This window comes from Blennius ocellaris (assembly GCF_963422515.1).
Source record: "Blennius ocellaris genome assembly, chromosome: 19".
In the NCBI taxonomy this organism is placed as follows: Eukaryota; Metazoa; Chordata; class Actinopteri; order Blenniiformes; family Blenniidae; genus Blennius; species Blennius ocellaris.
The window spans coordinates 25,128,801-25,144,047 of NC_137668.1; the positions used below are offsets into that span (position 1 = coordinate 25,128,801).

At 54.7% G+C, this 15,247-nt stretch overlaps 1 protein-coding gene across 1 annotated transcript in view; it reads right to left on the minus strand.

Moving 5' to 3' along the window:
* Positions 1 to 15,247, minus strand: part of LOC308143917 (SCO-spondin-like) — a gene marked incomplete at both ends in the record, with an annotated part of 83,966 nt that overhangs the window by 52,843 nt on the left and 15,876 nt on the right. The window contains 28 exon segments of the mRNA XM_080514860.1: positions 220 to 289; positions 373 to 541; positions 1,200 to 1,345; positions 1,347 to 1,734; positions 1,804 to 1,924; positions 2,043 to 2,093; positions 2,095 to 2,171; positions 2,990 to 3,091; positions 3,264 to 3,312; positions 3,572 to 3,731; positions 3,887 to 4,046; positions 4,735 to 4,917; positions 5,021 to 5,158; positions 5,257 to 5,406; positions 6,534 to 6,768; positions 6,841 to 6,938; positions 7,663 to 7,788; positions 8,008 to 8,244; positions 8,316 to 8,510; positions 9,363 to 9,484; positions 9,566 to 9,683; positions 10,272 to 10,477; positions 11,289 to 11,504; positions 11,591 to 11,684; positions 12,567 to 12,716; positions 12,813 to 12,922; positions 13,738 to 13,865; positions 13,952 to 14,154. Coding sequence (XP_080370986.1) covers positions 220 to 289; positions 373 to 541; positions 1,200 to 1,345; positions 1,347 to 1,734; positions 1,804 to 1,924; positions 2,043 to 2,093; positions 2,095 to 2,171; positions 2,990 to 3,091; positions 3,264 to 3,312; positions 3,572 to 3,731; positions 3,887 to 4,046; positions 4,735 to 4,917; positions 5,021 to 5,158; positions 5,257 to 5,406; positions 6,534 to 6,768; positions 6,841 to 6,938; positions 7,663 to 7,788; positions 8,008 to 8,244; positions 8,316 to 8,510; positions 9,363 to 9,484; positions 9,566 to 9,683; positions 10,272 to 10,477; positions 11,289 to 11,504; positions 11,591 to 11,684; positions 12,567 to 12,716; positions 12,813 to 12,922; positions 13,738 to 13,865; positions 13,952 to 14,154 — 4,202 coding nt within the window.

A 15,247-nucleotide genomic window follows, 5' to 3' on the forward strand; every position in this document is an offset into this window, starting at 1 on the left:
TCAAGACACACTTTTTGTCTTTGGAAAACTCTGGAGGCACACCTCCACCCGAAAATGTTAAAATGTGAAACTCTGTAGCCTCTATTAACAATATAAAGTGTTTCTCATCAAAGACATCAAAGTCATTCTCATCAAAGACATCAAAGTCATTCTCAAAGTTTTATCAACAGGAATCAAGTAAATCCAGAAACAAGCCGTTTCCGTATAAAGTTTCCTCACCGTTGTAGCCGGGTGGGTGACGGAGGCCATGGATGGAGTCCTGAGGGGGGCGGGGGTGGGGCTGTACGGCCTGCCGGTGCACAACAACAACAACAACACGGATCAATACAGGTGATTGGAATCACTGCCATCCTTCACGCTCAGCTTCTCCACCTGTCTGCCTGGCTGCTGGCGTTGCCATGGTGACAGCCGCTCTCGTCCTCTCCGTTTGGACAGTGGGCGGCGCCGTCACAGCGCTGCCCCGCGGCGATGCAGCCCCCTGGTGGCGGGCAGGAGAACTGCCCCGGGGGGCAGCTGGCAGCAGTGGAGGGGGGTCGCGTACCTGCAGGGGTCACTGGGGTTACTTCAGTATTGATCAGTACTGTCACTAGTATTGATCAGTACTGTTATTAGTATTGATCAGTATTGTTATTAGTATTGATCAGTACCTGCTGATACACTAGAACTACATGCAGAATGTGGTCCTGTGTTACTTTCATTTGGTTGTTTTTAGAAAAACCAGCGTGAGTACACTATGAATATGCTATGAGTATACTATGAGTGTTATGAGTATACTATGAGTACACTGAGTACGCTATGAGTATGCTATGAGTACACCATGAGTACACTATGAGTATCCTATGAGTACACTATGAGTATCCTATGAGTACACTATGAGTATCCTATGAGTATACTATGAGTACGCTATGAGTATGCTATGAGTACATCATGAGTACACTATGAGTACCCTATGAGTACGCTATGAGTATGCTATGAGTACATCATGAGTACACTATGAGTACCCTATGAGTACACTATGAGTACGCTATGAGTATGCTATGAGTACACTATGAGTACACTATGAGTATCCTATGAGTATACTATGAGTATGCTATGAGTACACCATGAGTACACTATGAGTACACTATGAGTATGAGTTAATTAGTGAGTGAGCTGAAGTGTCCTCCAGGAGGTCAGAGGACGGAGACGGAGCAGATTACCACAGGACGTCTCATCAGATCCGTCCCCACAGTCGTCCACTCCGTCGCAGACGACCCCCAGAGGCCCGGCCGCCACGCAGCGGCCATTACCGCAGCGGTACTCCTTCTCTCTGCAGCCTCCGGCCGGGGGGGCGGAGGAGGGGGAGGGGGGGGCTGGGCGAGGTCCACCACCGGTCTCCGTCCCCGTCCCCGTCCCCGCAGCCCATCACCTCCAGCCGGAGGTAGATGCCGTTGTGGAAGTCGTGAGGCAGCAGGCGGACGAAGCGCGCCGACACCATCCGGTCCAGCCGCACCTCCTCCACGCCGCGGTCCTCGTGGTTCCCCGGGAACACCTGGGGGGGGGGGGGGGCACCGGTCAGAAGACCAGGAGCAGCAGAGGGACCGTCTCTCAGAGAGTGCGGGGAGACCTTGGCTCGGGGTCGGGCGTCGGCGACCAGCTCCTGGTAGGTGAGCCAGCGCCGCCCGTCTGAGCTGAACTGCAGGTAGAAGCTGGACACGAACGTCCCGAAGACGCCGCCGCCCTGCGTCAACACACCTGCAGGAGACACAGAGGTGTACAGGGGCAAACCTTCGTCTCCTGGGGGGGGGGCGGGGGGGGCTTTACCTGTGACGTTGTAGGGTGTGAGCAGGTCCACCTGCAGGTAGGGGCTCTGCAGGGAGCCATCATGTCCCTCGGGGCTCCGCTGGGGCAGGTCCTTGTACTCCTCCGGTTCTGGACTCCAGCCCTGCACAGCGGCAGAGGACGGAAAGACGCTGTTCTGTCCCGCGTGCTGGAAGACATCCTGGAGAGGACCTGGGAGGGACGTCCCCCGGACTCCAGGAAGTTCAACACAGACTGGTTACCTGGAGGTCCCTGTGAGGGTCCCAGCCATGGAGCCGGGCTGCGTCGGGGGGGGTGACCGTCCTGCTGGGACGAGGACGTGAAACTGGAGGACGGGAGAGTCTGGAGCCCCAGAGGAGACCAACACTCGTCTGGACACACAGGGAGACAAAACATCATTATACACCTGCCACACCTGGACAGGTGAGGACAGGTGAGGACGGGATACACCTGGACAGGTGAGGACAGGAGAGGACGGGATACACCTGGACAGGTGAGGACAGGAGAGGACGAGATACACCTGGACAGGTGAGGACAGGTGAGGACAGGATACACCTGGACAGGTGAGGACAAGTAAGGACGGGATACACCTGGACAGGTGAGGACAGGTGAGGACGGGATACACCTGGACAGGTGAGGACAGGAGAGGACGAGATACACCTGGACAGGTGAGGACAGGAGAGAACGGGATACACCTGGACAGGTGAGGACAGGAGAGGACGAGATACACCTGGACAGGTGAGGACAGGTGAGGACAGGATACACCTGGACAGGTGAGGACAAGATACACCTGGACAGGTGAGGACAGGAGAGGACGGGATACACCTGGACAGGTGAGGACAGGATACACCTGGACAGGTGAGGACAGGTGAGGACAAGATACACCTGGATAGGTGAGGACAGGTGAGGACAGGATACACCTGGACAGGTGAGGACAGGAGAGGACAGGATACACCTGGACAGATGAGGACAGGTGAGGACAGGATACACCTGGACAGGTGAGGACAGGTGAGGACAGGATACACCTGGACAGGTCACCAGCCCATCTTAAGGCCTCACACTCCAAACCAGGAGAAATTGTTCCTCCAGTAAAACATAATAATGGATCATAAAAATATAATCATGAATGACACTTGAAACATAATTATATATATATAAATAACTACTATAAAGCTCCTCCCACACTGACCTCCAGGAGGAAGAGGGTACGTGGGAAGCGGTGTGGCGCCCTCTGCTGGTCCGGAGGTCACAGTGACCGGAGCCGCCGTCACCAGCGTGCTGACGTTTGGTCCTGCAAGTGACAGAACCAGACCCATGTGACAGAACCCTTGTGTTGAAGAACCAGACGGAACGTTTGGGTGCAATTAACATTTTTTTTAATAAAAAATCTTTATTATAATTTGTTAAAAAAACAATGATGAGGAAGTCAGGATCTTTATGGTGGAAGTGTGTTTGTAAGTTACCTTGACAAGAACAGCAGCGGTCTCCTTCTCCTGGTATCAGCCTGAGACCCTGCACACACACACACACACACACACACACACACACACACACACACACACACACACACACACACACACACACACACACACACACACACACACACACACACACACACACACACACACACCTTTACAATCAAACCAATATATTGTATGTTCAGAGTTTCTTTAATCAAATAAATCGTATATTCAGATATAAACAATAAAAATTGGGATTCAGAGCAGAATCTTTTATTGATTGAATTAAAACGCGCGGCCGCCGGCCGTACCTGAGGACAGCCGCTGGCGGCGTAGGGACAGTAGGGCGAGCACTGCACCGTCAGGCTGGGCGGGCAGCGACACAACCGACACTCGCCGGACCGCCAGCGATCCCCGACGGCGTGAGACCGACCCTGGAAGTCACAGTCCCCACACGGCTCCGTCTGACAGCTGCACACACACACACACACACACACACACACACACACACACACACACACACACACACACACACACACACACACACACACACACACTCACACTCAACGTATCAGTGGTTTCCAGGGGAACCAGGTCCGGTGACATCACGGCAGGAGGACACGTACCGGCGGGCTTTCCTGTAAATGCCCCTGCAGGCCCTGCGGTCCCCGGACCCCCCGGGCCCCCCGGGGTGGACGGGGCTGCGGAACGACCACTGGACGCTCTGGACGCCGCAGGGCCCCAGACACTGGCCCCACCCGGACCAGGAGGACCAGCTGCAGCGCGCTGCGGAGGGAAGCATGGTAAGTCAATGTGTACTTTATATTAATTATTAGTACTCGGTACAATGGGAATTAACATTTTGCAAGTTATCGTTGATTCATGCATGTTTGTGTTGAACGCTGCTTTACGACTGCAAGGCCACGAGTCGTAGTACCTTTGTACTGAGGAGGAGATACTTTAACTGCGCCGCTCTGAGACGTCTTCAATATCTTATCTTATATCAGTGTTTTTCTACCTTTTTGAGCCGAGACACACTTTTTTATTTGGAAAACTGTGGAGGAACACCTCCACCACCCAGAAATGTTAAAATGTGAAACTCTGTAGCCTCTATTAACAATATAAAGTCTTTCTCATCAAAGTTCTATCAACAGGAATCCAGTAAATCCAGAAAGCAAGGACTTTTTTTAATAGTGCCTCCCTCAGTGTGAAACCTGGACCTGATGGATGAAGAGCTGAGATCCTGGTTTTCAAAAACTTCTCCATCACTGTCACTGACACAGTACTTTGATACAAGATGGTAGCAGGAGGTGGAGATGAACCACACTGACGTCTGTCACTTTACATTTCACCGGCAAAGTTCTGTGCTGCCCTCTAGTGGTGAAGAGTATTTATACATGAGGAAGAATCTTGATTGTTTTGACTATCATTGCTCTCGATACTGGGGTTTGTCGAACAAAGCACCGCACCTCACCTGAGCAGTCGGGGTTGGTCTGGCAGTGGCGAGGCCGTCCCCGCTCGCACACGCAGACCTCACAGTCCACCTTCACCTGCTGGCCCGGCAGGTAGCGCACCCCCGCCACCTCACACACACACTGCTGCGGCGACACACACTGCCCAGTGTGGCTCATCACCCGGCCCGGCGGACACCAGCAGCCTGCCCACAAACAGAGAGAACCGCTGGGTGCTTTGTGGTTCCGTGGGGGGACGGGGGGGGGGGGGGGGGGGGACAGGGGGACGTCCTCCGGAGCCGGACTGACCGGAGAAACAGGGCGCGGTGGGATCGCAGGTGGTCCCGCTGCTGACGTGGACGCAGGACAGGGGACAGGGGGCGCAGTCCAGCCTGGCCAGGCCGGGGGGGCAGCTGGAGTTGGAGCAGCCGTCGGCGGGACACGGTGCTGGACGGACAGGAAGGACAAGCAAGAGACCTTCAGCTCCCCCTTGGACTTCGGGAACCAGGAGCTTCAGCGAGTCCCGGCGTGTGGACGTCTCTTACCGATGTCCATGGACAGGCTGGACGGTCCGGGCAGCTGGGGACAGTCCCGTCCTCCGTGGCGGGGAGGGACGCAGCCCCGGTGTCTGACCTGGACTCCTCCGCAGCTGGAACAGTTGGACCAGCTCTCCCACGGCAGCCACTGTCCGTCCACTGTGGGACAGAAGGGACGTGAACACCTCCGGTGGACAAGGTGCCGGAACCCTCGACACTGGGAACCGACCCCGCCGTCCATTACAAGACGGAGACTCCAGGGATTAACGTCAGAAGATTAAAGTCCCAGTGAAATGAAGGTTCCACCTCCAGAACTCTCTGGTGTCTCTTCTAGAACGTTTTCATGCTAACTGGCTGAAGGTAAAATGTTAAAACACGGCAATCAGAGACAAAATAGCCGATAAACGGCGCTATTTCCTCTGCTGGGCGGAGCTTCTGACAATAACAGAGTGACATCACGAGTTGTGCACACGCCCAAGTTGTGTTTACATTATGGAGGATCAGAGTTTTGACCACGAAGAGGCTGAATTGAACCAGATTTCATCATCATGGTCATTTCAAACCCAGTGATTGATGAAGAAGACACAGAAGGTGGTTCTGCCATCGGTGACCCCGTCTGGAACATGTTTGAGGAAGCAGAAGACGCTTCGTCCTCCATTCGTCCTCGTCTCCTCGCCTCAGCAGCCGCCACTTTTCACCTTTGAGGCTTTGAGGCTCCGGACTTTTGGCAGAACGACCGGCTTCCTGGATCCAACATGTCCAAGAGCTTTTCCAACTGCGCGGAATCACTGGAGATGAGTCCAGGTATTACTTGATCGTCTACTAGCCGCCCGAGCTAGCGGCTTCCGCTAGCCGCTAGCCATGCTCCTTTTCTCCTCTCTGGTCTCTTCCAGGCTCAATCTTTCATCAAGGCTCATAAAACGCCGACTAGAACTTCAAAACACTGTAAAAACTTGGATATTTAAGAGGAAACAAGCCGATATAAACACAACAGATGGAGATCTGCACAACTCGTGACGTCACACATAGGCTCCGCCCACAATGGCCCACGAAGAAGAAGGATTCCCCCGATTTCGTCGGCTGGAGATTCAAAATTCCAATAACTTTGTTATGCGACAACAGTGGTGGGGCAGAGTCGGAGGGACCTGACAAGTAGAACCCCAACTATGTTTTTTTTTACAAAGTAGTGTTTTACATTTCACCGGGACTTTAAGGTCCAGAGAAAACTGAGGCCTCAAGTCAAAACGTCTCGTCCCCAAACCCCCCTGGACAGGAATGCGTCTCACCAGGACAGGTGGTGTTGAAGCACTGCTGGCTCTGGACCTCCGGCCCCCGGCAGTGGAGCAGCAGGTCCCCCGGAGGACAGGACCTCCGCCGGCTCGTGGAGCCCGTCCCACAGGTGGCGCTGCAGGGGCTCCAGGGGCCCCAAGGGTCCCACGCCCTGCAGCCCCGCTCATCTGTGGCGCCCCCCAGTGGTGGCGGCGGGGAGGCGTCGGGGCAGTCTGCTGCACCGTTACACACCTGGGACACAGGTGGAGGCTGAGCACCACAGCACACCTCCCGCTCCCCCCCCCCCAGTGGACGACGACTCACCAGGTGAAAAGGGAGGCAGCTTCCATCCATGCAGGTGAACTCAGGGCAGGGCGCAGTGGCGTTCCGACCACCAGGGGGAGCTGGAGGGACGGTTCTATCTGCACAAGACAAAGTTATTTCTAATCACCTCAGAGATTCAGAAGCTTCATGAAACGACTCAACATGAGACGTAAAGAGTCTCTGGAGTCTTTACAAACTTTATCACTTCTTCAAACCTTTTCTAGAAACTCAGGATCCAGGTAATGATTTACTGTCTCCCCCGTCTCTCTCTCCTCACCTGTCTCCCTCCTCCTCACCTCTCTCCCCTCCTCACCTCTCTCTCTCCTCACCTCTCTCTCTCTCTCCTCACCCGTCTCCCTCCTCCTCACCTCTCTCTCTCTCCTCACCTCTCTCTCTCTCTCCTCCTCCTCACCGCTCTCTCTCCTCCTCACCTCTCTCTCTCTCTCTCCTCTTCACCTCTCTCTCCTCACCTGTCTCTCTCTCCTCACCATTCTCTCTCTCTCCTCCTCCTCACCGCTCTCTCTCTCCTCACCTGTCTCTTGCTCCTCACCTCTCTCTCCTCCTCACCTGTCTCTTGTCTCCTCCTCACTTGTCTCTCCCCTCCTCACCTGTCTCTCTCTCCTCCTCACCTGTCTCTCCTCCTCACCTGTCTCTCTCTCTCTCTCTCTCCTCACCTCTCTCTGTCTCTCCTCCTCCTCACCTGTCTCTCTCTCTCTTCTCACCTGTCTCTCTCTCTCTCCTCACCTCTCTCTCTCTCTCTCTCTCTCTCTCTCCTCCTCCTCCTCACCCGTCTCTCTCTCTCGTCCCGTCAGGAGAACTCACCACACAGCAGCTCGTCGTCGCCATGGGGACAGTCCGGGACGCCGTTACAGACTCGTGACACGTTCACACAGGTTCTGTTGTCGCAGGAGAAGCTGCCTGGAGGACAGGGGGGGATGTGGGCGGAGCCTGGAGGGACACACACACACACACACACACACGTTTCCATCCACAGTTTAATATTTGGTGAGATCTTGACTGAATTCTGGATCCAGACTGTGAAATGACTGATGGCGGCCGATTCGTCCATTTGAGATCCAGAAGATAAGAAAGGAGGAGGAGGTGGACGTCCGTCCGTCCAGCGGTGTGTCTGTCTCCTCCTTGTCCTCTACTCCCTCAGAGACTCACCACAGTAGTCTACGCTCTCGTCCGAGGCGTCCCTGCAGTGAGCGACGCCGTCGCAGAGCTGCCGGTGATCCACGCACTGCCCCCCGCTGAGGCACGCCGCCTGGGCCGGCCCGCACGGCCACGACGGGCACCGCCGCTCGTCGCTGCCGTCCATACAGTCCGTCTCCCCGTCGCAGCGCCACGCCCGGGGGACGCACTGCTGCAGGGTGGCGCAGCCGAACTCGTAGGACCTGCAGGCTGCGGCGACACGGAGACCAACTTTAATCTACGCCGGTTTCACCGAGCGCTGCGACGTCGCCTCATCCTACCCGGGGTGACGGGGGCCGGCGGGGTGACGGGGGCCGGCGGGGTGACGGGGGCCGGAGGGGTGACGGGGGCCGGAGGGTAGCAGCGGGTCGTGTCCTCGTCCTCTCCGCCTGGACAGTCCGGCGAGCCGTCACACAGCCGGGGCCCGGACAGACAAGAGCCGTCGGAGCAGAGGAACTGACCGGGAGCACAGGTCACTGCAGGGACAGGGGACAGGAAGTCACACACACACACACACACACACACACACACACACACACACACACACACACACACACACACACACACACACTCAACGTATCAGTGGTTTCCAGGGGAACCAGGTCCGGTGACATCACGGCAGGAGGACACGTACCGGCGGGCTTTCCTGTACTTCCACTCCTCATTGATGAGATTTGCTGCTGAATTTTCTTACTTTCTTCTATTTGTTCTGTCAATTATCAAAATCTTTTTCTTCTTCTTCTTTTCTTTGTACTTTGTTTTATGTCCTTTTGTTTTTGCTTTTGTTATATATATATATATATGTATATAACAAGGGTATTGTATGTTTCTCCCCACCCAGTCTATCTCTATCCTCTCCTCTCCTCTTTCCTCTCCCCTCCCCTCCTCTCCTCTCCTCTCCTCTTTCCTCTCCCCTCCCCTCCTCTCCTCTCCTCTCCCCTCCCCTCCTCTTTCCTTTCCTCTCCCCTCTCCTCCTCTCCCCTCCCCTCCTCTCCTCTTTCCCCTCCCCTCCCCTCCTCCCCCCTCCTCTCCTCTCCTCTCCCAACCTCTCCTCTCCCCTCCTCTCCTCTCCTCTCCTCTCCTCTCCTCTCCTCTCCTCTCCTCTCCTCCACCTCCTCCTCTGGTTTCTACAAAGTTTCTCCTGTTAGAGGAAGTTTTTCTTTCCACAGTCTCAAACAAACCTGCTGCTCATGAGGAAGTTGGACGTTTCTATTTTCTCTATAAAAGCACATTGGAACGACTGGAATGGATTTAAAAACCTCTTTTTTTAAATTAAAAAAAAAAAGTCACTGGCTGGAACTCCTCCTGGGACGGGGACGGTCTCTCACCTCCACCTGGACAGACGTCCTCGTCCGTCCCCGAGGGACAGTCGGCGTGTCCGTCGCACACCCGGTCGGCGGGGACGCAGCGGTCCCCGGGACACTGGAACTCCCCCGGCGCACACACACACCTGGGCAAACAGGGCAGGAGGTCACACACCTTCCGGGCGTCCCCCACGTCCCGGGACGAGACACGGGAGGGACAGACGCACCCCGTCTCGTCGCTGAGGTCCCCGCAGTCGTCCCGGCCGTCGCAGCGGTGCAGGTAGAGGACGCAGCGGCCCCCCGCACATGGGAACTCCCCCTCGTCGCACGCCACGCCGCCGCAGTCTGCGGCGACACAGACAGAGGTGAAGAAGAAGAAGAAGAAGAAGAAGAAGAAGAAGAAGAAGAAGAAACTTTATTTATATAGCACCTTTCACAGATAAAATCACAAGGTACTTCACAGAGGCATAAAAACAATAAAATAGCATGGACAACAATGAAATAGTACGGACATAATAAAGATAGAACCAATCACAGCCATGTCGACTAAAAGCTTGTCTGAACAGCTGTTTCCAGCTGCTTCTTAAAAGAATCAACAGATCAGCTCCACGCAGCGACAAAGGAAGGTTGTTCCACAATCTAGGAGCAGCAGCTTCAAAGGACAAGTCTCGTCTGGCTTTGAAGTGGGTCCGTGGGACAGTGAGGAGAACCTGAGAACCTAAGGGAGCGACGGGAGGAGTACCAGGGGCACGACAAGTCAGACACATGTTTAGGAGCCTGACCGTGCAACGCTCTAAAAGTCAGAACTAAAACCTTGAAGTCAATTCTAAATGTGATGGGGAGCCGGTGCAGAGAATGTAAAACAGGAGTAACGTGAGATTAGGAGAGAGGGAAGGCGCCGCTGCGGCGGAGTCTGCCGTCGGGAAGCGTCACCTCGCTCGTCGGAGCCGTCGGCGAAGCCGCAGTCCGGCCGGCCGTCACAAACCCGGCCGGCCGGGACGCACCGCCCGCTGGCGCACTGGAAGTCCCCCGGGGGGCACAGGGGCCCGGGGGGGGCGGGGCCACAGAACTCCTCGTCAGAGTGGTCGGCGCAGTCCGGGTGGCCGTCGCAGCGCAGGGCCGGGCTCAGGCAGGGGCCGCTGCAGCGTGGGGCGGGAGAGTCAACGTTCAAATAACTGGTCGTCTTCACACAAAGAGATGAAAGGAACATTTAATCCCTGATCAGTTTCCAGTCAACCTGAGAGAGTTCTGGATTTAATCAAAGGAAACTCAAAAACACTCAACATTAAGTCGACCGAGTCCAAATTAATTGAATAAAACTCAACTCAAATCACCCATTCTTAGTTAACACACTAGTTAATCAGTTTAGTTTAACTTAATCCAGCTTCGACTGTCGGAAACTAAACATTTCTAAAATGGGCTCCAGTCAACAAACAGTTAAAGCTGAATAATAATAATAATAATAAAAATGATAAGAATAATATTCATAATAATAATAATGATATTAATAATAATAATAACAATAATAATGATAAGAATAACAATAATAAAAATAATCATAATAATAATGAAAATAATAATAAGAATGATAATAATAACAATAATAATGATAATAAAAAAATTATAAAAAAAATAATAATGATAATAATAATATTCATCATAATAATAATGATATTAATAATAATAACAATAATAATTATTACAATAAAAATATAATAATAATAATAACAATAATAATAATAATGCTAATAATAATAACACCAATAATAATAATAATAATAATAAAACTAAATAATTCAGTCAAAATAGCTCAACCAAATTACACTTTTTCTATTTAACAGACCTGTTGAATTTAAATTAAACCTGAACTCGATTAAACTGGAGAAATCAACTAAACCCCACTAACCCCCCTCCCCCCCCGCCCCCCCCCCTCCTCCCTCCCGGACCCACCTGGGCCTGCCGGTACAGTGGAAGCTCCCCGGGGGACAGGTGGACGGGCAGACCTCGTCCGAGCCGTCTCCACAGTCGTCCTGGTTGTCGCACACCCACTGCTGGGGGACGCAGCGGCCCCCCCCGGCGCAGGGGAACTCGGAGTCCAGGCAGGGCGGGGGGGCAGGAGGGGGGCAGGAGACGCCGGCGCACTGCCACAGGCCGTCCACGCAGGAGCTGCAGCCACAAGGAGACACTCACTCACCTGGGGTGTGTCTCCGAGCAGCGCCCGCTCCCCGCCACCGGGGGGGGCCTCCACTCACCAGTTCTGGCAGTGGCGGGCCACGGAGGCGCCGGGGGGGAACAGGGAGCCCTCCCACTCGCAGGGACACCGGGGGGGCTCCAGGCAGCCGTCGCCTGCAGACACACCGGGACAGACCCCCTGAGCAAACCGCCTCCAGCCAGAACGTTAGGAGCCCTGGGGGGCGTTGTGCTGCCACAGTGCCATCTGGTGGTCAGCCGCGGTAACGCCAACGCCAAAGGGTCAAGGTTCAAGGTGTTTTATTGTCACATCGCCAGTAAAAGCAGGTTTCACAGTGAATGAAATTCTTATTTTGCCGTCGACCCTGGAGCCGACACACATAAATAAATAAGTATACACAAAAAAATTCAATAAAATAAAATATAATAACAGCAGTGCAAAAAAATTAGTAAGAAAGTGAGATCCTCTTTCCTCTCCTCTCCCCTCCCCTCCTCTCCTCTCCTCTACCCTTCCCTCCCCTCCCCTCTCCTCTCCTCTCCTCTCCCCTCCCCTCCTCTCCTCTCCTCTCCCCTCCCCTCCCCTCCTCTCCTCTCCTCTCCTCTCCCCTCCCCTCCCCTCCCCTCCCCTCCCCTCCCCTCCCCTCCCCTCTCCCCTCCCCTCCCCTCCTCTCCTCTCCCCTCCCCTCCCCTCCTCTCCTCTCCTCTCCTCCCCTCCCCTCCTCTCCTCTCCTCTCCCCTCCTCTCCTCCATCCTTTCACCACCTCTGACTCTGGTTTCTACAAAGTTTTTCTTTCCACAGTCTCAAACAAACCTGCTGCTCATGTGGACAAGTTGGACTTTTCTATTTTCTCTAGAAAATCACATTGGAACGACTGGAATGGATTTAAAAATATCTTTCTTTTTTTTTTATAATTAAAAAAAACAAAACAAACAAAGTACCAATATGAGTACTTATCAAACGCCACAAGGCCTCACACATATATATATATATATATATATGTTTTGCGGCGCCGCGCCGACTGTACTGAGTATGGTTACCGTGCCGTACGGTGCCGGCGGGGCAGAAGCAGCCCTCCACGCAGGACAGCGCCGCGCACTGAGAGTGACGACCCGTCTCCACGCCGGGACACGTCCTGGAGCACGCCGCGCCGCACGGCTCGTACACCAGCCCCTCCTCACACTGCAGGGCTGCCACACACACACATAGCCACGTCAGTGTGTGTGTGTGTGTGTGTGTGTGTGTGTGTGTGTGTGTGTGTGTGTGTGTGTGTGTGTGTGACGTACGGCAGAGCTCCTGGGACCTCCAGCGGATGTAGACCCCCCGCCGGTTACACTCCTCGGCGTAGGTGGCGAGCGCCGTGCAGAGACACTCACAGTCCCCGCCGGAGTCACACCTGCAACACACACACACACACACACACACACACACACACACACACACACACACACACACACACACACACACACACACACACACTTAATGTAAATGTGATGTATGGATGGTAGAAGGATAGATGGATGAGGATGGATCAATGGATAGACAGACAGACAGGTGGACAGATGGGTGGATGAATCAATGGATGGATGGATGTAGGATGGATGAATAAATGGATGGATGGATAGACAGATGGATGGATGGATGAATGGATGGATGGATGTAGGATGGATCAATGGATGGATGAATGGATAGACAGATGATGGACAGATGGATGGATGGACGGACGGATGGATGAATGGATGGATGGACGGACGGACAGATGGATGGACGATTGATGAACGGATGGATGGATGATGAATGGATGGATGATGGATGGACGGATGGATGAATGGATGGATGGATGATGGACGGATGGATGAATGGATGGATGGACGGACGGACAGATGGATGGACGATTGATGGACGGATGGATGGATGGACGGACGGATGGATGAATGAATGGACGGACGGACAGATGGATGGACGATTGATGGACGGATGGATGGATGATGAATGGATGGATGATGGACGGACAGATGGATGAATGGACAGATGGATGGACGGATGGATGGATGATGAATGGATGGATGATGGACGGACAGATGGATGAATGGACAGATGGACGGATGGATGGATGATGAATGGATGGATGGATGGATGTAGGATGAATAAATGGATGAATGGATAGACAGACAGACAGATGTATGGATGTATGGCTGTAGGGACACTCACCCACAGGCGTCGAACACACACCAGTCGTAGTACTGCTGGTAGGGCACCTCCAGGTGACAGGGTGAGAACAGGTCCTGGGTCAGGACGCCACACTTCTTCCTGGCCCAGGTCGTCCTGAACGGGTTCAGCTGGACACACCGAGGCGTCACCACCACACCCCCTTACCTCTGTGTGTGTGTGTGTGTGTGTGTGCGTGTGTGTGTGTGGCACCTACAGCACAGGGGTCCCGGAGGTCCTGGTGGTCCAGGTCTGGACAGGAGGGGCTGACCTTCCAGGAGTTGCCGAACAGCTCTGCGGTGGACTCCATGATGCCCTGGCGGGTGGTGAAGTCGTTCTCCGCGTCGCCGTCGAAGTTCCCGCACAGTCCCGCCACCCGGCCGCGCAGCTCCGCCGCCAGACGCACGTACACACGCATTCCTGGGGGACGACGCCCGACGTCAAGACTCGCTTTATTCCGGCGTGTCCTTGGGCAAGGCACTCAACCCCAACGGATTAGAACAGTGTTTTTCAACCTTTTTGAGCCAAGGCACATTTTTGTCTTTTGTCTTCCCGCTAAGTTTAGCTCGAGCGGGAAAACTGCCCAAAATGGCGGCGCTACGTCATGTCGCGTTTATACCCGCGCTGTGAGTGCCTCCTCGCGGGTCCTTACCTCCGTCCCTCTCGGGTCCTTAACTCCCGTCCCACCCGGGTCCTTACCTCCCGTCCCTCTCGGGTCCTTACCTCCCGTCCCACCCGGGTCCTTACCTCCCGTCCCACCCGGGTCCTTACCTCCCATCCCACCGGGGTCCTTACCTCCGTCCCACCCGGGTCCTTACCTCCCGTCCCACCCGGGTCCTTACCTCCCATCCCACCCGGGTCCTTACCTCCCGTCCCATCGGGGTCCTTACCTCCGTCCCACCCGGGTCCTTACCTCCCGTCCCTCTCGGGTCCTTACCTCCGTCCCACGCGGGTCCTTACCTCCGTCCCTACTCGGGTCCTTACCTCCGTCCCTACTCGGTCCTTACCTCCGTCCCTACCCGGGTCCTTACCTCCGTCCCTACTTGGGTCCTTACCTCCGTCCCTACTCGGGTCCTTACCTCCGTCCCTACTCGGGTCCTTACCTCCGTCCCTACCCGGGTCCTTACCTCCGTCCCTACCCGGGTCCTTACCTCCGTCCCTACTTGGGTCCTTACCTCCGTCCCTACTCGGGTCCTTACCTCCGTCCCTACCCGGGTCCTTACCTCCGTCCCTACTCGGGTCCTTACCTCCGTCCCTACTCGGGTCCTTACCTCCGTCCCTACTCGGGTCCTTACCTCCGTCCCTACCCGGGTCCTTACCTCCGTCCCTACTCGGGTCCTTACCTCCGTCCCTACCCGGGTCCTTACCTCCGTCCCTACTCGGGTCCTTACCTCCGTCCCTACTCGGGTCCTTACCTCCGTCCCTACTCGGGTCCTTACCTCCGTCCCTCTTGGGTCCTTACCTCCCGTCCCTCTCGGGTCCTTACCTCCGTCCCCACCCGGGTCCTTACCTC